General features: G+C 31.9%; 2 protein-coding genes across 2 annotated transcripts; one reads left to right on the top strand and one right to left on the bottom strand.

Moving 5' to 3' along the window:
- Positions 1-5,366: 5,366 nt before the first annotated feature.
- LOC143077076 (pre-mRNA-splicing factor 18-like) lies at positions 5,367-15,305 on the bottom strand. The gene is made up of 10 exons (XM_076252954.1): positions 15,187-15,305; positions 13,769-13,876; positions 12,909-12,986; positions 12,355-12,468; positions 11,838-11,984; positions 10,689-10,757; positions 9,778-9,918; positions 8,976-9,047; positions 7,530-7,685; positions 5,367-6,746 (listed from the first exon to the last, which is right to left on the bottom strand). Exons 1-10 carry the CDS (start codon positions 15,259-15,261, stop codon positions 6,657-6,659), a joined length of 1,050 nt encoding a protein of 349 aa, XP_076109069.1. The 5' UTR covers positions 15,262-15,305; the 3' UTR covers positions 5,367-6,656.
- A 76-nt stretch (positions 15,306-15,381) lies between these two features.
- On the top strand, positions 15,382-22,297 carry LOC143077062 (uncharacterized). The gene is made up of 5 exons (XM_076252950.1): positions 15,382-15,432; positions 17,161-17,341; positions 18,132-18,338; positions 18,707-18,918; positions 21,596-22,297. Exons 4-5 carry the CDS (start codon positions 18,772-18,774, stop codon positions 22,295-22,297), a joined length of 849 nt encoding a protein of 282 aa, XP_076109065.1. The 5' UTR covers positions 15,382-15,432; positions 17,161-17,341; positions 18,132-18,338; positions 18,707-18,771.
- Positions 22,298-27,723: the final 5,426 nt, after the last annotated feature.

The raw sequence follows: 27,723 nt of genomic DNA, 5'->3' as shown, positions 1-27,723 counted from the left end.
AAAAGAGGCTGATTTTTCAATTTTTGAAAAATCAAGGTGTTGCAATACTTTTTTCCATGTGTATACATCGATATATAAAATAAAACAGGTGTGTGGCACATATATAGTTTCAGTTAAAAACCCTAATATGTAGCTCACATCTTACACAGTCTTTATAACTGCTTCTTCAATTTAAACCACATTTGGCATTGATAGGTTCCATGCAGATTGTTTTCGTTTGGTTCTGGTCAGGCCAAAAAATGAAGCGTCCAAAGGCATCCATTATCGTCCGTCAATATATTTTTTACTTCAACTACTGTAACACAAGTGTTCTTTCAAACAACGGTATACTAGTACTGCTGAGCCTTCCAAGTGCTCCACGCAACCTCTTTCTAAATTATAAACATCAACAATAAAAACTGGGCTTCAAAGTTATTGTGAAACTACATATTCTAGAGATGGCGTGAAGCAGATGTGGATACCAAAAAAAATCAAAAGATCTTCTAGAGTATATATGTTCTAGACCGTATGAGTATTTGGACCGTACGCGTACGGTCTGGACCGTATGCGTACTTTTTCAAAATACTAATACGGTCGGACCGTACGCGTACGGTCTGATTCATATTATTAAGTTGGTCAAGTTTATGAGGTACAAATGCATATTACATATCAACATAGCTAAACTCTCAAATTAATATAATAAAGTTCAATTGTAATTGAAATAAAAACTTTATATTCTAACTATTTAAAAAAAATCACGCTAATCAACTCTGTTAACCTCTTGTATTTAGCATGTCGATCAGTTATACATTATTTGATTTATGATCACTGAAATTAAAGATATCTGAAGTAAACATAATATAGGAGGACAGTTGTTTTGGAATGTAAAGCAACTTTACAAAAAAAATACAAATGCAAAGGAACATGCATGAACTGCAAACATGTACATTTTTAAATGTAAAAAATATTACGTTACTTGTTGTAGCAAGTATCACCTCGGGCGAGTGTACCAAAATAGGATTCAGATATACAATTAAATACATGTTTAATTTCAATTGTTCGTTAGTTCAGTTTATCCATCTAATTGAAATAATAATAATTTGTTAAACTAAAAGTAAAGATTGTGATGAATTGTTTAAATATAACACATATGATCCAATGATCACATGTATGGTCAGCTCGTACTGGACCATACGCGTATACTCATACGGTCCGACCGTACGCGTATGGTCCGACCGTACGAGTATACGTATACGGTCCCGTACGCGTACGGTCCAAATACTCATATGGTCTGAAACATATATAATCTAAGACTCTTTCATGATCTTTCATCTTGCAATAATATTAAAACACAATTGACAACATATTTGTTACGGAGGACGAGTTTAATAGCAATTCCAGCAGTTCCTCTGGGAACAAACTACCTCTCCAGTGGCAGATTTAGAAATTTTCATAAGTGGTGGGCCACTGTCTGCCTAAGAGGGGGCCCGCTCCTGTCACGCTTCAGTGATTCCCTATATAATCAACCATTTTTTTTCTCAAAAAGGGTGAGGCGAACCCCTGGCTCCCCCTAAATCCGCCTCTGCCCTCTTCTTGCATACTTGTTCCTTTATCCATATGTATAAGGTTGAATTTATATTGACTCACTTCTAGAAATTGACAACGAGGGTCGGTTGACACAAAACTTTACGACAAAACAGATGATTTCAGCTTCCCATTAATTGTGAACTTTCCATTTCTATGCAGCAACATTCCAGCAGTTCCTGCACAGAGTATATTCATCTCTCAGTTTATAATTCCAGGACTTGTATTCCTATGATAATTTCCCTGTTAGAGAGTTTTTGCTCACAAGGAAGCTATTTAACCAAGAGTTGCAAGTGGTGAAGTTGAAATCATCCCTTCATAAGGCAGCAACCATTTGATTTTCTGGGGGGGGGGGCTATGGTTTTTTTTGGAAAAAAAAGTTTGTTTCCAGTTTTTGGAGAAAAAAATAATTTGTTTTTGATTCTGAGAAAAAAAAAATTGTTTGTTTCACCCTCAGCTGCCACTATATGTAATGCTAAAATTGAAAGAAAAAAATTGTTTTCGACTTGTCGCGAAAAAAATAGATTGTTTTTCGCCGCAGGCGAAAAAAAAAGTTTGCACAGAAAAAAAAACCATAGCCCCCCCCAGAAAATCAAATGGTTGCTGCCTAAGACACTAGAACTTTTGGCAAGTATAAACATTATCAGTGTTCTAGGAAAATGAGGTCATGGTAAGATGAACCATGGCAGACATAAATGTACACTTTACAATAATTCCATACACCAAATATAGTGGTCCTATTGCCAATAGTATTTGATCAAACCATAAAATCTTAACACTGACCAATGAATTATGAAAATCAGGTCAAGGTCATAATAACCTTCCCAGTAAGACATGTATACCACCTAACAATAGTTCCATATACTACATATAATTGACATATTGCTAATAACATCTGAGAAATAGACCACAAAAACTAAACATTGTCCAATATAGACGAATATGAGTTCAAGGTCAGATGAAATCTGCCATGTGCACCTTACAATTATTCCATACACCATATATAGTGGCCCTATTGCTTATAGTGACTGCAAAATAGACCAAACTATATACAAATAACATGCCTGATTAACCATAAAATTGAGTTCAAGGTCAGATAGAACCTTATGGTCTAACATGCACACCTTACAATCATTCCATACACCTAATTTATTGCTTAAAGTATATGTGATTTATGTAAATTTAACCTTGATTAATGATCCATAAGGTCTTTGTCAGGTAAAACCTACCTGATGGACATGTACACGTTGCAAGGAACAAATATATACCCAATATACATGTAATAATATGGGACTATTGCACTTAAAAAAAACTCATTTTTGTTCAAGTTGTTACTGACCTATGAAAATGAGGTCAAGGACAATGGCCACATGACTTGAGGTATTTGCACACCTCTGCCTTTTGATATAAACCTTTTTACAAATAGTTTATGCAGTGGTTGCAGGTGCTGCCGTTTGCTATTCAATTTTGCATTTTGAATTTCTCTATCTATCATACTTTTCAAAGTAATAAGCTAAAATGAAGAATAATGGTAAAGTTTGTCTTTTAAGGGCAATAACTCCTAGAAGAAGTCGTCTGACAGTTTTGACATATATGGTAAATTGGGAGAGCACATTCTGAACATTTCTGCTGCAGTCAAATTATCTCTTTTCATAACAATTTACAATATAATAGACAAAACTAGCATTTTACCCCATATGTTCTATTTTTAGCCATGTTAGCTATCCTGGTTGGCAATCTGGGGCATCCACATGCATGAACTAAGATTAGTTAAAAAATTAAATTCAGAAGTGAAGAAGAATTGCAAGAAATTCTACGAGACCATTTCATTTCAATTCTTTAAATTGTTTTGACCCTCATTCTGAAACAAATTTGATCAAGTATAAAAAAGAAGATGTGGTATGATTGCCAATGAGACAACTATCCACAAAAGACCAAAATGACTATAGGTCACCGTACGGCCTTCAACAATGAGCAAAACCCATACCGCATAGTCAGCTATAAAAGGCCTCGATAAGACAATGTAAAACAATTCAAACGAGAAAACTAACGGCCTTATTTTTGTAAAAAAATGAACGAAAAACAAATATGTAACATATAAACAAACGACAACCACTGAATTACAGGCTCCTGACTTGGGACAGGCACATACATTAATAATGTGGCGGGGTTAAACATGTTAGGCCTATTTAATATATATTATTTTGTCATGCTCATTGAAATAAATAAAACTATTCCTAAGTATACAGTAGCCTGATCTAAAAAATAAAAAAAGACACCATTGATTAATTTTGAAATTAACATCATTCTGGGTTAGAAATGGCAGATCTTTTGTTTCATAACTGAAAATCTTTCTGCAGCTGGTGTAAGAGCACTCAGAGCTATTATATTGAAGACACACAGTTTAAAAGGATTTGGTATAAAGACTTATGAAAAACTGTTATCTCTTGTATTGTACCTATACCTGACTGCTGTTCTTCAGTGTGGGGTTATAAAGACTTTAATTGTGTCGACACTGTTCAAAACAAGGCCATAAGATACTTTTTGGGAGTTTACAAGTTTGCTACAAAGCTGGCTATCAACAGAGATGTTGGATGGCTACCTTCAAAAGAACGTCGATAGTGTAATATGGTTAGATATTGGAACTGATTGATGGATATGGACAATAGTAGACTTTGTAAAAAGGTGTTCCTTTGGACATACGAACTATCTATGAACAATTGGTCATCTAGTGTAAGATCAATAATGTCTTTAGTTGGTATGGATAACTTTCAATAAATGCTAAAATGTAATGTTAATAGCGTCAGAAACAATCTTATGGATATATGTGCAACAAAATGGCATACAAACTTTCCGTAACTACGGACATATAGAACTTTTAAATCTACATATTCAACAGGAACATATGTAAAACAAAATTTAAAACGTAGAGAAAGATCAGTACTGGCCCAGTTTAGATGTGGCATTTTCCCGCTAAGATTAGAAACAGGATGTTTTGTTGGTGAGCCAGAATACCAACGGATATGTAGAATGTGCGACTACGGACATGTTGAAAATGAACTACACTTTCTGATTAAATGCCAATTTTACAATGGACTACGTAATCAATTATTCTCTGGACTAAGTGAAACCGTATTGAATTTGAATAACAGTGAAAAGTAAAATTTATTATTATCAGAATATTCTCGAAAAACAGCTCGATACTTAGAACAGTCATTAACAAAATGCAGACAACACTTATATTTAAATAATTAACATGTATATAAAATTCCTGATGTCAATCTGAATTAATACTATAGTATCTATTTGAAGTGACTTATAGGTCAATTGGGCCAGGTGTAATTTAATTGAAATATTTCAATATTGTACATATTTTGTTATACACAATGTCACTATAATAAACATATTTGTATTGTTTTGTATTGTACTGTTTCTGTGTGTCTGATAATTCAAGAAATATCCAGATTGCTAACAATTAGAATGATAGCAAATTACAGAGTTATGTCCCCTTACCTGTAAATTTCTAGTATTACCAGAACAGGGAAAGGAAAAGAAAGTTGTAAACTTAAATTAATGTCAACTTAAGCTGGTTTTTGTTTGCCATGTTTTCACCATTGCTTGATTATGCAGATTAGAACTTAATTTCTCAACTATCAAATTTTGTTTTTGGATAAGGATGTTAACTCTCCACATGTGACTGAATTGCTAATAAGAGGACAAGAAAATATGTTTAATTTAAGCATATATTCTTGAGAATTCTTCTTCCTTTATACTTGGGATGTAAGAAATGATACCTACAACAATTGTAAATTAATCATTTTAATAAATGTCATACAAGCCTGCTTGTACAAATAAAACTTACAATGTTTAAGAAGTCAAATTTTATATTATAAATCAAATCAACTACTTTTCAAAACATAATCCGTACAATGTAGTAATAAAACACAATATCTCTCTGTAAAACAATGGATATTAAAATCAAAACATAATTACAATATGATTTTGCGTTTTGATGTGTTTAGAAGAAGTAACAAACGGTCATTTACGAAAACTTAAAGTGAAATGAATTACATAGAATTAATGAAATTCTAACATTTTTAAACCCATGTATACATGTATATACATTTGTACAAACACATGCAAAAGAAGTTGTTTTATATATTGCTTTGACTGCAATATTTAAGATTGATAAGGGTATTTGTTTAAAATAAACCATGGTTTCATTTTCTATGTTTTTTTTTTGTTTTTGTTTGTTTCTATTTCTTGATATAAAACATGGCTATCTATAGCTGACAAGTTTTTATTCAATTTAATTTTAGGAAACACCACTCGGCTCACAATAATGCACCAATTAGGGTCTGGTGTCAAGTCTTATTATTACAATTTTTCAACAATTTTCAGAAGGATTTTGACAATCAAAAATACTCCCTAGGGATCAAACATAACATGATCCTGCTTTTCTATAAAAGCTGACATTCTTCACTATAAAGATCTTGATTTGATATCTGTTATTCCTATATCTGATATATATACAGTACAAGAGATTATAAATTCATAAAATTCTAATATGCCAGTACAAAAGATCACTTAGTCTTCCATAAGTCAACATTTAAAAAACCTATGATTGTACAATATTGTTTTAAAATACACTTGGTCATAAATGATTAGGCATATGATAAACACAACAATCCAGTCTTCTCCGAAATTACTGATGTGTGGTAAATGCTGTTCATTTAAGGTGGTACCCAACACCTTCACTAAAATTAATTTGGCTTGTTTAATTTTCATAAAATTTTGACAAAGTATTTACTTCAACCATCTGACAAAAATATAAAAATTTCAAAAAATTTGAACCAACCATTTTATCAGAAAAATTACACTGGTTATATAGCAGTTTGACAAACACTAATTTTGATCATTGAGAAGCTTAATATTCCCTTAACAACACAATGTAATTAAAACGTTTTGCTGATTTTACAGAGTTATCTCCCTGTAGTGTTAGGTACCTCCTTAATGTTTATGCCACTCATAATACCATTTTTCCATTGTCACGAACAAAAGTTATTCTAATAAGTCAGTATGTACATAAAATATCATGCATCCTTTTCTCTTTCATAATTTACACTTCTAGATGGTGCCGTAGGAAACAGTCTCTGACACTGTGTCATTAATCTTTTTAATCCCTAGAAATAAAAAAAAAAAGAAATATTTTATCATGTGTATCAAAATTATAAGCGTACTTTTTAGTATTTTTTGATATCATACCTGGTTATAATCAACCATAAAATATTTGATGAAATGTATAATTGACATTTATCCCAAATATCATTTTAATTATGTCTGAATTCTAGCCTCCAAAAAAAAAACTTTAACAAAATTGTAACAGAAAACAGTGCTCTTTATTACATTAGAAAACTGTACAATCAATCATACACAGATATATTTTCTTTCCAATTTCAGATTACATAGAACTTACAAATACTGGTAGAGGAAAATTTTGTGCAGTAACAATTTCCATTAAATATTTCCCAACTTAGAAACAAATCTTGAATAGCAGAATATAAAATATTTCCTTTAAATAATTGTTTTATCTGGTGAATTTGATTAATCCACATCTTCATTAACATCATGCACAAGTAATGAGCTTTTAAAATGACAGAAATTATATGTTGATGTTATTTTCTGGGTTGGTTGTCCTATCAAATTTGTGACCTATTTTCTAATCTTATCACAGACCATAATTCCTGAACAACAATTTGTAAAATCATAAATTTAAAATAATTGATCTTCATTTAGTAATCTGTTAAAGCATACTAAAACTTTAAAAGCATTCTTTGAAGGGTTAATAAATAATAAGTTATTGCATGGAAACCGTTGGCAGTCGCCTGATGTCTCATTGTACACCTTTTATTTTTAATCCTGATTATTTCATCAGATAATATGATACAGTAATAAAACTAACTTACCTGCATGTATTTTCTCTGCGTTTCGTCATTCAACACATGGGCTACATATCTTGAAGAAATCTTTTCACGACCAGTACGAGCATGGATACCCACCATAGTTACACCTATTGGCCAAGGTGCATTACCGATTGCCATCTCTAAATATGCATCATTTGCCTGAAATGTATAAAATATGGTTTTCATATATACAATGAATTCAGATAAATTGTCAAATTGATTTCATGTTTATAAAATTACAGTAAGTATTTTTTTTATTTCTTTTGCCATAATTCTAGTCTGTGGCTACATTTTTTAAATAGGACTAGAACACACCTGTGATATCGCAGGTCTGTGACTGACACAATTTTACCCCTGTCAGATTTGCTCTAAATGCTTTGGTTTTTGAGTTGTAAGCCAAAAACTGCATTTTACCCAAATGTTCTATTTTTAGCCATGGCGGCCATCTTGGTTGGATGGCCAGGTTACCAGACATATTTTTTAAACTAGATACCCTAAAGATGATTTTGACCAAGTTTGGATTAATTTGGCCCAGTAGTTTCAGAGGAGAAGATTTTTGTAAAAGATTACTAAGTTTTACAAAAAATGGTTAAAAATTGACTACAAAGGGCAATAACTCCTAAAGGGGTCAACTGACCATGTTGATCATGTTGACTTATTTGTAGATCTTACTTTGCTGAACATTATTGCTGTTTACAGTTTATCTCTATCTATAATAGTATTCAAGATAATAACCAAAAACAGCAAAATTTCCTTAAAATTACAAATTCAGGGCAGCAACCCAACAACAGTTTATCCAATTCATCTGAAAATTTCAGGGCAGATAGATCTTGACCTGATAAACAATTTTACCCCGTGTCAGATTTGCTCTAAATGCTTTGGTTTTTGAGTTATAAGCCAAAAACTGCATTTTACCCCTATGTTCTATTTTTAGCCATGGCGGCCATCTTGGTTGGTTGGCCGGGTCACCGGACATATTTTTTAAACTAAATACCCCAATGATGATTGTGGCCAAGTTTGGTTGAATTTGGCCCAGTAGTTTCAGAGGAGAAGATTTTTGTAAAAGTTAACGACGACGGACGAATGGGTATAATCCTGCATGGGGTTGTAGTTCTGTGACTGCTATTAAAGTATTCTCATATTTGGCTTTATTCAATATATTCTCTAGATGATAGTCAAACCAACCGATGGGAATCTTTCAATGTCTTGATTTGGACGATGGTTGTTTTATTTCGTTGGACACTTAAATTCGTGGATAAAGTCATCCACGAAAACCTCGAAAATTGGTACCCCACTTATAAAAGTACTTTCACAGTACTGGATTTGTGTCTCTCTCTAGCCTTTTACTTTCAATCAAGTTTTTAAACTATTGAAAGTTTTCTCCAGGAGATTAATACTTAAAATCACCAATCATTCCAAGAATATCTTCATTGGTGACTGTAAACACACCTTAATGTAGTCCTTCTTCAAAAGCTGCTTAATAATGCTAACCATTGGGTCTAAAATGTCTTCTTCTACTTTCTGAAGAAAAAAAATATGAATGAAACTATAACTCTATGAGATGTACATTGTGATGACTTAAAAATGCTGTAAATTCAGATATATCTGTGTGCATTTATTATTGCAATTGTTGAATGATGAATATAAATTCAAATTTGATTATAACAATTACAGGAAATGTTAATTAGCAAATAAAATGGCTCAGTAAAAAAACATACATGAGGATACTTATTTGTTTTTTGTTATTTTTTTTGTACATAAATTAAAACTTCAGTTTTCTCTTTTGGATACTTATTTGTTTTTTGTTAATTATTTTGTACATACATTTTAAGACTTCAGTTTTCTCTTTTGAATTGTTTTACATTTGTCATTTTGAGGCCATAGATGACTGTGCGGTATGAGCTTTGCTCATTGTTGAAGGCTGTACTGTGACCTATAGATGTTAATTTATGTGTCATATGGTCTCTTGTGAAGAGTTGTCTCATAGACAATCATACCACATCTTCTTTCTATATGCAAATATAATGTCAAATATAATTGAAAATAATTTTAAAGAACAAGAATTAAACATCTGGTGTTAGTGCCTTAAACTAAAGCATGTACTAGGGATGTCATAAAAAAATTTAATGCAATAGTAAGCCAAATATCCACTGGTTCATATTGTATGTACAGTTCAAGCAGCTGCTAAAAATGTAAATTCCAAACCATAAATTAATTCAGAGTTATTTTTACACAATGAACATATACTGACCTTATGCTTCAGATTTTTAAAAAGAGGTTTCATATAAGCTACTGTCTGTGTTTGTATAGCATATTCTTCACGACCCTTCCGAGATGTTTTTTCCTCTTGCGGTTTGTTGTTTAATCTATCTCCCCATCCTTTCAGTACATACTGAAATAAATTTAGGTGAAAGTCTTTTATAGGTAGTGTACAACATGAACGTTTCCTAAAGCATGAATGTGTCCATAGTACATGGATTCACACTATCATTTTCTATGTTCAGTGGACATATTCCCTATGGTATGATCTTTCTAATTCTAATGCCAAATTAGAGTTTTGACCACAATGTCAGGGTCCACTGAACATAAAAAAAATGATAGTGTGAGTGGGGCATCTGTGTACTATGGACACATTCTTAATAATGTTTAAAATCATTGAAAACTGGATCTGTCTAGAAAAAATGAATGCTTCTGTCTGCTGCTTAATTCCAAGGGCCATAATAAGATGAGGAACCAAAACGAAACATGTTCTGTAAATTATTTTTATACAATCAGCTTAATATCTACAGACATAACCAAAAAAAGGCTAGACATCACTTGGATTCTGAAAAACAGAATGGTGTAAAAAGGGTAAAACTATGTGAAACAGCTAATGAATAGGGTTGCATTTTGGGGAGGGGTTAAAAAGTACTGTAAGACATGCAGTAACATGCAGTAACATTGTCCAACTGAAGTACTGTAAATTTCAGAAATTAGTGCTTGCATTTATTAATGCGATTTTGTCATTTTAGTCTAAATTGAGATTTAAATTTTTGTGATGTTGAAAAAAATTCTTCATATGCAACATTTTGAAATGCTAGTTCAAATTATTGTGAATATAACCCTGTCACCTTTTTTGCAATAATAAAAACATAGCAATAATTTCCGAATTTACAGTATTACCTTTAAAAACTTTAGGCAAATTTCCATGTCTTTCTCTGAATCGCCTTGAGCCAATTCTTCTTGCATTTTCTACAAAAGATATTAATATTAATCATAAAAATTGACTGCAAAGTTCAAGGTTTGATTCCATTGTTCAGGTTATGTCTTTTCCACCATAGAGACTTTTTACAAAAAACACAAGCTGCATGCTCCTTGTGAGTGTGAAAGGATGTCTCTTCAATCCCAGGCATTGTCAAACCAATGTCTTGAAAATTGGTATTAGCTACAACTTAGCTAAGCATACTATATTTAGGAGTAAGTACAAAGACTGGTTGACCAGCATTTTAAATCAAATGTCCTGTTAGGATGACATGTCTTTATGCAGCAAGCTTTACTGTGAACTAGTCATGGTATGTTAAAAATTAGGGTCAGTGGGTCAGTCTTGTACAAAGCAGTAGACACTGTACAAATCTTATCTTTAGAATAAAAACAACACAAGGCATTCTTTGAAAACAGAACATGGATATTACTCCTAAGAAACGAAAGCAGCTTTTTTCTTTTTAACTCTAAATTGGAAATGTCCCTCCATTCAATATTTCGTTATGTTTATTATTTATATTTGTTAATCATATTTTTCTGTGTTACACATGTATTCAAATAATATTTCATATTCATTATCATATCAAAAAGACAAATGACAAACCCCAATTAAGCACACCTTTTTATCTACATGCTTTCTAGTTAAAGCCGAAAAAAACCTTTATACCTGTAATATATTTTCATACCTGTATTTTGTATTTTGGCGTTGTAATCTGTGGATGGCTTGCACCATTAGCTATTTATTTATAGAATAGATATTAGTTGGCACTTCAACTTATTTATATAAATATATTAGGGAAAAACCCTGGCGACACAAATTTCAGAACTTGTAGAAAACACATACTGTGGATTTATTTATTTTCGTGGGTACCAATTTTCTTGGATTGAGGAAAAACTCGCATTTTCGTTGATATTTGATTTCGTGGTTTTCCAAGAGTCTGAATTTAATCATACAACAAATTTGTAATTCGTGGAACATTTATATTTGTGGTTTCCATGTTATCACGAAATACACGAAAATTGGTATCCAACTAATAATAATGAATCCATAGTAATCAATATTTGACATACTTCAATATCATCCAATGTTGTACCATCATCTCTGACAACTACATTTAGTTTTCCTTCACCTCCTTCTGATGTGGCAGCATTTACAATCTCATTTAAGTAATCTTGGTCAACTCTGTCCATGGCCATCTTAAAATCACTGCCTTCTCCCTAAAAATACAATAGCAGTAACATATTAATTTAAAGACATCCAATGAAAACTTGGGTAGTGCAAATATCAAGTACTTGAACATCAGGCTATAGAATTTGTTCTCACTTCAGATAGCTGAACACCATAGGATAACTTAGCAAATCTAATAATTTGAATAACCCATGAAACTGTATTTTACCTAAGATACTTTTTGGATTCAAAATGCTGTTCTACTTTGTACTTGATTTTGTCAATCAACATTTTTTATTCAAGCATCAGTGATGAGTCCTTTGTTGGCGAAACCCATTTCTAGCATACAAAATTAAAAGCCTTAAATCTTTGATAAAAAGTTTTCTACTATATGGCAACTTAGAGATATAAAAAGCATACCTTCTTCCCATCTGGTTCCAAGGTCTCAAGTTTTTTCAATCTTACATAAGCTTCATAGTCTGTTTCCCCAAACAACAAAATGGGCTCACCTCTTTCTCTTAACTTTCTCACCACCTGAAAAATTTGAGATAATAGAATTAAACAGTAGTGTATATGATGTACAGGTACAAAAGTGATAAAAATTCAACAATGTTTATTTTAAAAACTAAATGTCGGTTATAATTGATACTATTTATTTTGTTCATGTAAAAAAAGACCAGTTGAATGAAGATGATTGACAGACTCTTGTACGTAAGGAATGTCCACAACAAAAATGTTGCAGGGTAGACAAAAAGTCGAGATGGAAGCATCTAAAGTATCAAACTATAGAAATATTGCAGAAACATTTAAAAAGACAATGTTGCTAATTGTTGAAGGTTGTACAGTGACCTATAATTGTTACCCCCTGAACCCCCTCTGGATCCGCCACTGGCAAGTCTCGATTGTTAAATGTTACCATGTAATCTTTTTTTCCTTTATCCAAACAATATTTCAGCCAAATACATAAATGTTACCTCTTTCCTGGGCAACAGAGCATATTTTTGTTCGTCTTCCTCTAAAATCTTCTTTTCTTCTTCCTTCTGCTCTTCTTTCTAAAAAAATAATAGGCGTTAATTATACAATGATAACATAAATGTTCAATGAGATAAGTAAGGTGATCTCTTTGGTTGATTGTATGCAGAATATTGAACTAATTAATTATACATTAGTAGTCATTAGTGTGTGGCAAAAGCTTTTGATTTTTTAGCTTCTTAACTTTTATATCAAATGGAAATATTACTATTATAAATCAATTATAATAGAGCATATTCATTAAATTCAATGGTTGTTAAAAAAAAAAATTTATATTGCAAAGTTATAATATCAATGGTTCTGATTGGATATCAACCACCACAAAATTCTCTATCTACCCATCTATAACTAAGATACGTCAACATTCTGCATTCCACAATGTATAGTCATATAATTCCTTCATAAATACACAAAATATTCATATTTCACAGCTAAAAAATTTCTTACATTTTGAAACTATCATGCAGCCTAAAATCGTCTAGTGTTTACTTTTGACATCGGAAGAATAAATAGAACGTCAGTCAACTTGTTAAAGGTCAATAAAGATATGTTAACTTGATTTTACTGTTAAAAATATCAGTTTATCTAGCTCAAAAAAGTTTTGCTAAAAGGTTTATCTCAATTTGGGACACTCACAGTAAAACCCATATTTTGACATGGGCCAAGCTTCCATACAGTTCTCTTTTGTATCAATAAATATATGCTTATCAAAGGTATTACTAGATTTGGCTTATGTACATGAAAGTCATTAATGCATGTAAGCTCTGATAACTGTCATAATTTTATGTGATAGAAAGCTTACTGTTTTTGCTAATTTTTCTGGCACTTTTAATCTCTGATGTTTCTTCCAATACTCTTCTTCTTCTTTTTTGGCTAGATCTCCTCTTTTAAAATATTTTTTATTTGAACCCTGAAAGTACAATTTAATTAATTTAAATATAAACAACGTACACAATGTATATCATGCATGTAATCAATGTGCTGGTGGTTTGTACCACAGGAATGAGCATGCTTCTAGTGTGGTGGGAGCAATAGGCTCTTTATCACTGCTGGCTATAGCCTGCTTTGGCAGGTGAAAAGAGAGCCGAGTGTGCAAGTCTTTTTGCCAGTACATAGCCTCTGTACTATTCAATACTTCTACCATGTTAGACATTCTACTATTCAAGACTTCTACCATGTCTACAATGACTCCTTGCAACGGCACATGGTAACTAGGGTCTATCATCCTAGGCAAAATTGTAGAGGATCTCAGAGAGGCATGGGCCCCAGAGATGAAGTGTGTAGGTCCACCGATGTGTGGACATGTCCTAGCACCCACCAACCTTGCCCCAGATATGTCAAATAGTTGGTCAGATGAAGATCATAGCTCTGTTAAAGCAGTTCATCTAATAGAAGGACAACTGGATACAAAACCAAAAGCAAGATAAGAAAAGAATCACAAGCTTTGGCTAGTAGCACATCTAGAGGAAGGAAACCTTGATAAAAATAGATCATATGCATTTTGATTTGAATATTTAATTATATAACAAGACGCCAATACACATAGTCTATTACTGTCAATTTGGCTACTCCTCCCAAATAGAGATATTGCTTATTGTTGAGATTATCGCGGGAACATAACGTTCCAACTATTGTACATGTCTATTGTCAACATCGTATTGTCAGTGACGTCTCCTTGGGCAGAAATACGTACTTGTATATTAAATGTAATGGCTGAACAGTTGTTGTAATATTGTTGCCTAAACTATCATCTATACTTATAAAAAAATCCTACCAAGAGGACAAACAGATTTTTTTTACAATAAATGCCAAATTTGTATATCCTACATGTATGTCACTTAAATTGCTGTTTACAGGTTGGGGATAAACCCTCTATATGGTGTTTGTACATGTGAAGAAGGACAATCCTTCTGTAGAGGGATACAATGTCAATTAGTTTGCTTTAAATCCATTCTAGGAGTTGGAACCCCCCTTTTAATATGACTTGATCCACCCCTAGTTCCCAAATGATTAATCAAATGGGATATCATACATTCCTCCCATTCATCCCCTTTCACAGCCAGGCAACACCTGTCTCTTATTAAAATTTTATGAGGCAGGTTATTTACAGAATATTTACTTAAAAAATTACAGTTCATAGAAGTAAGAAAAGGGGGTCCATTCCACAGACACAAGAACCTGTGACTGAAAATATCTAACGATAAGATTATTCTCTACTACCAAAATGTCAGAATTTTTTTCCACTTTTCTCTTTTTCTTTTCTATTTCAGCTTGGATCAAAGCCTTGAAATCCATGTTGAAGTTTTCTGTGATTAAAGTTACAAAACGTCAGTAATACGTAAAAGTTATATTGATTGGTCGTCAGATGAAATCTTATCCAATTAAAAGTCGTTTTGCAATTGGACACGGTTTAATGACCACAAAGGAAAACATTGCAGACAACTTTCTTCCAGCCAAATACATTATGTATTTACCAAAATCTATTTGTCTTCTTATAATTTTTATAACTTATATAAATGCTACCAAGATAATTGTCTCTACTTACAATTTATGGAATGTTATGTTTAACTGGGAAATTAGAAAACTCAAAATAACAAAATTGGTAAGATTCTTGATATAAAAATAAGAAGAAGTGATATTATTGCCAATGAGACAACTCTCCAGTCTCTACCAGAGATAAACTGATCCACCTTTCCATCTGTGCAATGAAGGAATAGGTTGGAGCCATTGTCAACTTTTCATTAATTGGCAGAGTTTTACAAATTTGACAATTTGCTACGAAACTGACCAAATATATTGACAGAAACTTTTGATAACTTGACTAAAAATACTCATACTGCAATGCAAGATAATTGCCCCCATGAGCATGTTGTCACAACTCACGTTCTTGACAAACTGAGCCGGTATCTTTTATTTCCTTGAGTAGGGTTACCTACCTTCGCTCCTGGTGGAGCATAAGGTCGCCACAAGATTTCACCAACCAGTTTATCTTCAGCCTTTGTTTCAACTTCTCCCCAGGCATGTCAAGCTAGTAGGGATAGAAATGTGCTAATAGCTTGAGTTCCTGTTGGTAATATACTGACATAAAAATACATTAATTATAAAGTTCAAAGTTCTTTATTTTCCAATTAAGGACCCCTGACGGGACATAATGACAACAATACACAATACATTCTGATTCTTAACACATAAACATATAACGAAGATAAAATTAAAATTTCAATTCACATGAAGAGAATATTATATCATAGAATATATATATCATATAAAATATCACATCATAAAACAATTGTTATTGTTATTATTTATAAGTTATTTTAGTTCTGTCAAAGAGACGGGATGAAGCATATAGAAAAGAGATGGAACGTTATTTCATAACAACGTTCCGATCGAAATTAAATCCAGAGAACTTTTAATAACGAACAATGGCGGAACGTCTTAAACCTCCTTAACAACGTCTCCTATAGCGACACTACATCAGTTATCCTGAAGAGTCCCAATGGAAATGAAATCTATAGAATGGAACTGTTAACTTTTTACTTATTTTATTATTTTATTTAATAAATATATATATATATTCATAGCTGTCATAATAATACTCAATCCATAAACTATCAACAACTCTTAATAACAGACTCATGAGTAGAGACAGACACATACAGAGTAAATTCTAGTCACTTCAGAAGCTAGTTAATCAGCATCTGGTTAATTTTGGCATCAAAGGTAGTTATTTCAGCACCCACAATTAAACATTTGTTATTAACAAAGTCTGTTATGCTCAACAAATATACATTTGTACATAGACAAAAAATTAGTTATGGAAACTTATAAACAATGTTGCCATAATAACTGTTTCTATTGGAACAAGCATAACTTAACTTCTACAGGTTACAATCTAATTGTGAACACATGGGACATGGAAAACATGGGACTATCGTGGTCTGTGTTTTAACATACAATGTACATGTATGTGTCCAAAACTTGAAAGAAGGTTGATAATTCTTCATATGAGTAGCGTTGCAACAGCATTTGATGAGTCTGACCAGAATTTAGGTAACACCTTCTCATGCTATATAAAAGCTATATACTTGCATACAAATCATTACCATTACAAGAAGAAAGTGTATACCAGGAGACTCGAAGTTGAAATTTCTAAGTGTAAAGCAAAAATCTATTTCACCAATCTATATGCAGATTAAATCAAGTAATCCAGATGTTATAGCTTTCCAAGAAGTAAGATGTGGTGATAGCAAGAATGAGAATCAGATATTAGAATTGCAGAAATTATTACCAGCATATAAATGGTCATTTTTCAAATGCTCTAATAAGGTCCAAAAGATAAAGCACTCCATCAAGAAAGGATATAATAAAGAAGGTTTGTAATATTGTACACTTACCAAGGAATAAGATAAATGGTAAATTTTCTGAATATTCACTTCACTTAATCTGTAATTTAAAAAATGGAAACTTTTCATTGAAAATGCTACCTTATAACAATTTAAACTAACAGACATTTATTCACAATACAACATAGATAAAAAAAAAAAAAAGCCTTAGTCAAGGGAGATAATTCATAGTTTTACATAGAATCACATTGACAAAAAAACAACCATTACCTATCATGAGGATCCTGCTTTGGGACAGACTCCTGAATGTGTGGCAGGGTTGACTAGTATTAACTACATTTTCATGAGAACACCAAGATGGTTCCAACTGATCAAGCATTATCTGTTTTTTTGTCTTTATTGTTGATTCATTTATTATCATGTAAATTAATTTTTCTTTGATTGAAGAAAACTTGTATTTATGGATTGGCTAAAGTCTGTATGCTAGCTTTTAGAAAATGTGTATTGCTAAAACTATTAGATATATGATTACCCATACCCACAAAATCCTTTTGTTTTATATGTTGTCTCATTAATGTAAAACCTACATCTAATATAATTGCATGGCTGTAAGTGCAGGAAGCGCCCTGGTTGTTAAATAATTTTTTGAAAAATAAAATTTCATTAATCTACTACCTAACAATTATAACAACTAATAGACCACTTTTTACAAAAAAAATAAATGTGTTATACAACCAACACATTTAACACATCCTAATTGTGCATTTCTCAGGGGAGATAATTCATAGTTTTAGTTGATTCACATTTACTTTATTGTAGGTATTGGAATACTAAGCAAACTTGAAGTGTTAAATGCGAAAGCAGAAGAACTACCTTATACATATGGACCAGATACAAATAAAAGGCTCCTTATACATGTAAAATTAATTCAGGAGGACCATGTTGTCAATATCATCAATGTACATTTCTCATATGATAGACAACAACAGTGTGGAAATGCTGCAGCTCTGTTAGACTATGTTTTTAGTAAGAAATATATAATTCAATGATATTTCATTTAAAATAATGTTCACAAAACAAAATGACAATTTTTACTAAAAATGCCAGCTAATGTTAATTGGAAAAATAATAGTTTTGATGACGTTTTATCTGGTGAAAGTTAAGTACTGTTTGATAAGTTCCATATGACAAGATGTTAGTGGTTGTATTGGACATCCCTCTTGCTCTTTATTTGGTCAAAAGTTTGCCACTTCATTTGCAAAATTTAAAATATGAACATTTACTAAATAATAATACTCAGAAATGGTTATTTTACACTTGTTCATATTCATATGAAAAACAATTTAAAAGTACATTTTATCTTTGCTATTTTTTAATTATTTTTTTAATTTCAGGAAAAAGATTGAAAAATGTGGTGCTATTGGGAGATTTCAATACTTACAATGATTTTGAGGCTCCAATGGATTTAATAACATTTAAACCTGGACATGCAATGACTCACTGTAAACAGGAGCTCCAACAAATCGGCAACAGATATATAAATTTTGATGATTCCTGGCAGAAGTTGCATGGCAAGGACCATACTGGTTTGACCTTTAGCAATATGGTAATTATACAATAAACAATATTTTGTTTGTGTTATAAAATGTGAATTCCTGTATGCAACAAACACACAACACCATTTATGCATTTGTTATCTGTGACTTGATATTTTACAAAAGTCTTCACTTTACCATACACCTACATGCAATAGGTTGTGTGGGTAACCTAGTTTCTATGGGGGGTTTTGTGGGTTATGTTAAGTGTTAAAGAATTCACTTTAATTTGTTGAATTAATTCTGATAAATTTATATAAATTCTTACTTATTGCTCTTTAGAGTGATTATCATGACTTTTTATGGGATACATACTCAAGAAAATATTAATCATATATATATTTCAGTTATTTCTGGTGTTAAAATGGAAAGTTATGGGATAATTTTCCCCCTGACTTATACTTTTTTTTAAAGTAACAAATACAAGCAGAGATGGGTCCGATTACTTTCAATGTAATTGATTAAATTACAATTACTTTGTCATTTGTACGATTAAATTAAATTAATGATTACATCATTTCTGAAAGTATCTGATTAAATTAATGATTACATTGGCAAAGTAATCATGATTACATCTGATTACAATGAATTTAAAAACAAAACATTTTGAATGATGTGAATGATAAACGTTCAATATAACTATAGCATTTTTGAGAAAGTATTTTATTTGGTTCAACTATAAAATGATAACTTCAAATTAAACTTCATCTATTTAAATAAACACCAAATTTAACTACATATATATATACATTACACTTTATCACCAATGATCTCTGAATTATTTTGAATTAAATTTAATAAAGATATATCATAAGAGTTTTTTGTTTGTCTTCTGACCTCTTTCATAATTTATATGTATTCCAAGTTGCAGTTTATGGAAGTTTAAATATGGATGAAATAAAGTTACCGGTTAAAACTATGTTTTAATAGAAATGTTTAACCAAATTGTACATGTTGTAAACAATATGCAAGTACTAAAAATCATTGCATTTTACATGTCCAGTCCATTTTTTTAAAATTCTAAACAACATATTTGTCCAACTTTTAATTTAGTTTGTGCTAATTAGATAAATTTTCATGTCTGATTTATCTTTTATCATATATATTTCCCTACAGCTAAACTCAATTGGTAATTGCAATAAAAACAAACCTTAATTAGTCTCATACCTGTCAATTCAAAGTTGGCAAAAATCACAAAAATTAACAAAAGATTATAATTCAGGGTTAAAGAAAAGTATTACTTGAATATATAACAGTTATTATCAAATATTCTTCTTCTTCTTCCAGTAAGCGGCCACCGTCAACTGGTTGACTATTCTGCCACATTTATGGAGTGCGCGCATGTATAAAAAAAAAAAATTTAATTTAACAAAAACAAAAACTAGGTGAATTTTATATACAAGTGCAAATAAAAACATGTCAATTTAATTACTGACGGAGCTGAGCCTTGAAAGATTCAGGACTCGGGGCAGAGACCTTACAGTTGGGCAAGGTGTTCCACTCTCTTATTGTTCTAGGATAGAATGACTCCTTCCGAACTGTAGTTTTGCATGATGGAATTCTGAATGCTTTTTCGTTGTTATTCCTGGAAGGACGTTCGTTTGGTATCAGTTTATTTGATGTATCAATCTTTACATAGTTGTTATTAAGCTTATACATCATTATCAGTCTGCTCTGTTTTCTTCGTTCTTGTAGTGTAGTCCATTCTAGTTGTTCAAGCATGTCACTAACAGATGAAGTGTTGTGGTATCTGTTAGTAACATACCTTGCTGCCCTCCTTTGGACCATTTCCAATCTATAAATATCATTTTGTTGGTACGGGTCCCATACTGAACTACATATATATTAATATGAAGATCATTATAAAATGATGAATATACATGCATGTACAATATCTTTTACCAAGATAAAAGGTATATAATTGTATTATATGTCTCTGCTTAGGCTAATGATGACTTTTCAGTACTGTAACAGTTTATTTTTTACTGAAGTAGACATGCTTAAAGTAACCAAACCATTTTAGTATGTTAAAAATTTATCAAATATGAATAACAAAGAGGTTCATTTAATGACAAAAAACACAATTTTAGATTTTTTTCATTGTAATCAGAATGTAATCAAAAAGTAATCATAATTACAGGGTATTTTGAAAAGTAATTGATTAAATTAAATTACATGTAATCAGATTTTTGGCTGATTAATGATTACACTGATTACTTGAAAAATTGTAATCAATTACAGCTGATTAACGATTACAATTACAATTACCCCAAGTCTGAATACAAGGGAGATAATTCAAATGGCTACATGATTTGAAATATTGCAAATTTTCAAATATGACATCCCTTTTTAAGTACCCTTTATATTAAATGCAGTATCCCTTCAGATTTTACTCTATTTCTTTATCAACCAGACTCTCAATTCATGCGCATTTGTCTGTCAACAATTTTTTATGAACTTAAATTCACTCAGTTTCTTCAAAATAAAAGGAATTGTATACTCTTGGTATGTAGATGTGTGACATATAGTTGATCCTACATTTTTTGGAACTATTCTTCATTACAATTTTTTAGGTAAGTTTAAGCTTTAACAACTTATCTTTATATAATGTATTTTTTCAAATTTTGGCATAGTGCGAAATGGGTATACTAGTTGATTTTCTTCTTAAAAAATCTCATTTCTTTTCAGCCTTTTCCAGGATTAGAGAGTCGTCCAGACAGAATACTAGTGAACTCAGAAACAGAAGTGATATCTGCTAGTTTATCAGGACATGGTACAAATTACAAGAGACAGTACAAATCTAGTATTGTATTTTCTAGGTTTCAGACAGTACTGAAACAAGCAGCCTTATCATACCATTCTATCTCAGGATTTTCCTGTTTTCATGACTGTGGTCCACACGGCTCTTGTCGGTGTGGTGTCTGTGTTGCAGATGGAAATGACAAAACTTGCCATTTACCAAATTGTATAGAATGTAATGCAAATTTGTATAACAATTATTTCATAATGACATGCATTGCAATTTTTGTACTAATTCATGTTTTCTTTGCAGTTTTGAGTATTCTTATAACAGCTGCAAATTTCAAAGGAGAGACTATTTTCTCATTGTTAGGTTTCAAATGTTGCTTGTGCAATCCTGATCTCTATACAAAGCCAATACTGTTAACAAGACGATCAAAATTTATTAAAATTTGTCACAAGTGGCCTCTGTTTAGAATACCACCATGTTACTTATTATTAATTAGTAGTGTTTCATTCTTTTTTGTTTTAACTTTTATAAAATATCATTTTAGTGATATGATTAAAACTGTAAATAATATTTTAGATGAAGAGTATTTTCCATCAGATCATTTGATGTTATCTGTTACATTAAAATATACAATTAGTTAGTTATTCTTTTTTTTTTTGAGAAAGGGTTATTCCTCAGAGTAATGTTTATACCTATACAAAATGATGCACCAATCTTTTCCTTCATAACTATATTAGTTTTAAGGTTATGTTGTCATCTTGATTGCTGCAGGTCATGGATACATTCACTTTCTAGGTTAAATCAAAAACTTAAATTGACTATTGATATTTCTATTCCGAACAGGCAAAAAACCCTCTCTAATCTAGGGCACATAGCTAACATAATATTTGTTCTATAGATATAAGAAGATTTGGTATGAGTGTCAATGAGACAACTCTCCATCTAAGTCACAATTTATAAAAGTAAACCATTATAGGTCAAAGTATGGTCTTCAACACGGAACCTATATACATGTTTCAAAATACTACACAAGCTATTTTGCCAACTTTTCATGAAGAAAGTGCATGAGAATTAACCAAAATTGTAATGATCAAAGAGAAAAAACAATAGATCAAAGGAAAATGCCACCAAATAAGCATGCAAATGTGTGAGTCTCACGCAAAATGAGTGAGACTTGGCAGCCCTGCACTTGATTTGAGTGTAGTGATAGATAGTATGAATGGAACAAATATGAAAAGGCACAACAGTTTTTGTACAGGTATTGTGACATATATTACTGCAGATTTGTCTCTTATGACTTAGCCTTTTGGTCTAGTACAACCCAGGGTACATTCATAATATTTGTAAGGGGTTCTGCAGAACCTTGTGTCTTGTCTACAAATTCTGCAGCCAGTGTGAAAGTGTTATGTTGACTTAAAAGTGAGTCCATTTATCAGTAAAATAAAAGATGTTAAAAGAAATTTAGACTTTCTCTTTAGATGCTTTTTTTTTTAATCCTAGACTGTCAGTAAATGTTAACTGTAACAAAAGTTCATCTATCAGAAAATGCTGAAAATAAATAAATAAAGATATATTTTCAAAAGTTTGCTTCAGACATTATCTCTAAATCATAAAAAAAAATCCATAAATTTCTATGAAGGTTTGACAAAGTATATGATGTAAAATAAACTTTTAAAGACTGCATCTATTTGTTAATTGTTAAAAAAAAAATTGAGTCTGTTTATCAGAAAAAATACTGAAATATGAAAATAAATATCTTGAAAGTTGCTCTGGAAGTCTGGATACTGTATTTTGGTCATAAACAAGCTTCTATCCAAATCAATCTAATTCCATGTAGGTTTGACAAAGTTATTGATGTTAAAAAAAACTTTTAACTACAGACTGAACCTCAATGTTGACGCTGCTGGTGGAACTTAGGATTGCTATGTTTTGCTTTCACAAAATAAATTTCACAGGAGCAACAATAAAAGTAAGGTTATCATCCTGAATATGCTGTAATACTTGCCACTGGACATTAATCAGCTATCAGTTGATTAATCACAATCATATGTAAGATTGATTTTTTTTAATTGTTGAGTATACCATTCAAACTAGAAAACTACTATATCAGCAATCAGGAAGAACTTAATGTCTGACAAATCCTGGAAAGTGCTCATGTAACGTTACGACTAAACGCTCTAAAGCCGATAGACAAATAGGCAGTTATTCTGTTTAGTAGTTTCTGATAAAGGCATGAAGAAAATTAGAAGATCAAACAAGGTGAATGCAATGTAGTCCTACTCCTATAGAAGAAAAATTATTCCTAAGTACAAGCATCTGTTAAATCTATCGAATGATGGCTTCTACAGGTCTTGCAATAATCTGATTGTATATTTTGAAAGTATTTCAATAATATAAAGGTCAATTATTTATAAAAGTGTCCTCATGAAATAAACTGCATCAAGAATCTGCAACTGATTTTTTTTTTAATTTGGAAAGGATAGAGGTCAAGGTTAGGATTGAGACTTAAGAAAACTAGAGGCTCTGAAGATCATCAGTTGCTTATTTAGGTCTATGTGCATCTTAAACTGGGGATACTCTCCTACATTGTAGAATAAAATGAATATCATGTCAAAACTCTTTTATTTTTTTCTGTTTTGTTGCTCTCCACCTTCAGTAAATATTGCATCAAAAAAATGCACTCGATGGAATGTCTAGCCTGCTTTACTGACCATTGAATTTATGTTGAAAGTCTTACAAAAAAAGATTTTAATACAAGTATTGCATAAACTTGATTTTTTTTAATATCCATGATAATGAAGTCAAGGTCATAAATCCAGTCAGACAAATATGTACACCTTAAAATTATTCTATACAAATAAATTGTTGACCTTCTGTCAATGGTAATTAAAAAACAAACAAAAGCACAAAAATTTAACATTGAACAATGAACCATTAAATTGAGTTCCAGGTCAAATTATACCTGCCATACAGACATGTACACCTTACAATCACTCAATACACCACCTTTAGTTGACCTACTGCTTATAGTATTTGAAAATAGACTCAAACAAAACAAACTTAGCATTGACCAATAAACCATGAAATGAGGTCAAGGTTGGATGCCAGACAGACATGTACACAATCATTCCATATACCAAAAAAAGTTGACGTACTGCTTATAGTATTTGAAAACAGACTAAAACACAGAAACTAATAACCATGAAAATGAGGTCAAGCTTGGGTATAACTGCCAGACAGACATGTACACCTTACATTCATTCCATACACTAAATATAGTTGAGCTGTTGCTTATAGTATTTTGATTTGATTTTGATTTTTGGTGTTTAAACACCACTTTTAAGCACTGCTTTTGGGCTATTTCATAGCATCCAGTTTTTATTTTTGGAGGAAGCCAGTTCACCCTGAGAAAACCACAGAACTTCGATAAGAAAACTGACAATCCTAGTCAATTAAGATTGGAGTTGAGTGCGGGGTTTGAACCCACAACCTCAGTGTTGACTGGCTAGTGATTAAAGTAGTAACTACTTAGACCACTCAGCCACCCATTACAGTATTTGAAAACATAAAAATACACAAATACACAACATTGACCAATGAGCTCAAGGTCAGATGAAACCTGCCAGCTGGTGTGTACCCCTTATAATTGTTCCATAACACATCATGTAGTTAACATCTGCTTATAGTATCTAACAAAAGGACCTAATCATGTAACATCAACCTGGATGAATGGTCCATGAAATAAGGTTAATGACAGGTTTGTCATGCTGATCATTTTTGCTATGAAAGTTTCTCTTCATTTCCTATGGTATTCAAGATATAAGTTAACTGAAAGTGCCCCAGATCAAATTATTTTTGTTGTGGGGATGTATGAGGGGGATAGGACCTCTATCTGGGAATTTGGGATTGACCCTTACAGGATCCAGGAATTCTTTTTTCGAGTTTCAGGATTTAAATTTATTTAAATCGGGACTTTAGGAATTCATGTTTTTAAGCCTGGAATTTCAGGATCAGAATCCCTCCTACCCTCCCCCCTCATGTATGAATACCATCCCATTTCTAATCTATGTTTACGTTTACTTTGTTTTTCTGCTTTGTATCATCTACTGGTAATGAGTTTGCCCTTTTAAACTGATTTTTACAGTTTGTTCATATCATGTTTTTTAAGGGGTCGCCCCGATATTCCGACACCCCGTTAGTCCGACACCCCATTGGTCCGACACCCCAATAGTCCGACACCCCATTAGTCCGACACCCCGTTTGTCCGACACTTTTAACATAGATAATGATATATATATAACTTAAACTACGCAAATGCTTGAAATACTGAAAGACATAATTGCAAACTGCATTCGTCGTACATTAAAAGATATATAAAATTTACACTCAAAAACGCAATTGGCTTATAAATTCCTAAAAGGTGTTTCATATATCCACTTGTTGAAGCCTACCTGAAAATTAGCAAAATCATAAAAAACTTTAATTGAGGAACGTCGATTTTGTTACAGTACTATCCTCTGATTTCTTAACTTTTACTTCAAATTATTATTTATGTTATCAACTACTCCTTAATTCTATTCAATGATAATCAAGCTGTTCATTAGACTCCGTGTAATATGACTATCATATGCTAATAAACAGGTACAGTTTTAGCTCACCTGACCTGAAAGGTCAAGTACTTAAGCTTTTCTCACCTCTTGGCGTGCGCCGTCCGTCGTCGGACCGTCTTCGTCGTCGTCTGTTCACTTTAACGAAAATCTTCTTCTCTGAATCTGAATGGCCCAATTTTAACCAAACTTGGCCACAATTATCACTAGGGTATCTAGTTTAAAACATGTGTCCGATCGATGACCACGCCTACCAAACAACATGGCGGACATGGCTAAACATAGAACATAGGGATAAAATGCAGTTTTGGCTTATATCTATGAAACTAAAGCATTTAGAGTAAATCTGACAGGTGTCAAAAATGTTTATTGGATTTAGATTTATCTGCCCTGACATTTTCAGACGAATCCGACAACCCCTTATTAGGTTGCTGTCCCTGAGTTTGTAATTTTACGGACATTTTGTAGTTTTTGTTATCATTATAATATCTAATATTTAATACTATTAATTATGATTTTAACCTTATTTTACATGATTCTTTAAGCATCAGTAAATGCAGGTGAGCGACACAGGCTCTTTAGAGCCTCTAGTTGAATTATGTAGTCATGAGATGACAGTATTTATTGTCTATGTATGTTATAAACTACTAGATATAAACACAACTGGTGATAGTTTTCAAAAGGAAAATGCCTGTATAAGTACATGTACTTCCGTAATATTATGTTAATAAGGAGCATGTATACAATTCTTGTAATGCATTCGCGTGCATTATGGTCAATAAGACGACCCATGTATCTAGGTACCTGCGAACGCTATTATGCGTTATATTATCATGACTATGATATGCATGATTTTTACTCATATATATTTCTCAAGAAGTTTGAACATTTTGACAAAGAAATGTTGTATGCTCTTTGATTGGGTGGTTGTCGCTTTGACATATTCCCCATTTCCATTCTCAATTTCATTAAAACAAATATGCTCTTGACATTTTATTGGTTATATCAATATACCGTAAAGCGGGTTATTTTCGCGGGTGTAACAATTCACGATTTTCATTGAATAAGGTATACATGCGAATTATTTTGGAAGTTATTATTTTGGCGGATTCATAACTTTTATCATACCTTTGCATGATCACTTGCGGAATTTAATTTGGAGATTTTATTCTATCCGCGAAAATTTACACCCCGCAAAAACAACCCGGTATACGGTATATGAAGCGATAAAGAACTGCATTTTGCATTCGATGACGTCAGCGTATGTAGATATATGCGCAGCAATACTTGTTTAATGAACAGCTGCGCCATGAGCGCATGATACGTCCGTCGTCTTGTGTGTGAACTTTTATGCAATTATCATAAATTATAGTTTCATACATATGGGGTGACATGTGAGAGCCCCCTCTTTATAAAATAAAAATCAACAACTCTAAAATGAAGTTTGAATCATCACCAAA

The sequence above is a fragment of the Mytilus galloprovincialis genome, chromosome 1 (assembly GCF_965363235.1).
Source record: "Mytilus galloprovincialis chromosome 1, xbMytGall1.hap1.1, whole genome shotgun sequence".
NCBI classification, from domain to species: domain Eukaryota; kingdom Metazoa; phylum Mollusca; class Bivalvia; order Mytilida; family Mytilidae; genus Mytilus; species Mytilus galloprovincialis.
Note: the sequence above shows the minus strand (reverse complement) of the source record. Positions and strands in the feature narration are given on the sequence as shown.

What these genes read in the sequence shown, in the direction of transcription:
- LOC143077076 (XM_076252954.1), bottom strand. Translation starts at nt 15,261, where the DNA reads ATGGATTTCAAGGCTTTGATCCAAGCTGAAATAGAAAAGAAAAAGAGA. An exon ending in TGGAACCAGATGGGAAGAAG is followed by an intron (nt 11,985 to 12,354) that starts GTATGCTTTTTA and finishes TTGTATTTTTAG; the next exon opens with GGAGAAGGCAGTGATTTTAA. An exon ending in TGAAGAAGGACTACATTAAG is followed by an intron (nt 7,686 to 8,975) that starts GTGTGTTTACAG and finishes TATACATTTCAG; the next exon opens with GCAAATGATGCATATTTAGA.
- LOC143077062 (XM_076252950.1), top strand. Translation starts at nt 18,772, where the DNA reads ATGGATTTAATAACATTTAAACCTGGACATGCAATGACTCACTGTAAA. An exon ending in GTTTGACCTTTAGCAATATG is followed by an intron (nt 18,919 to 21,595) that starts GTAATTATACAA and finishes ATTTCTTTTCAG; the next exon opens with CCTTTTCCAGGATTAGAGAG.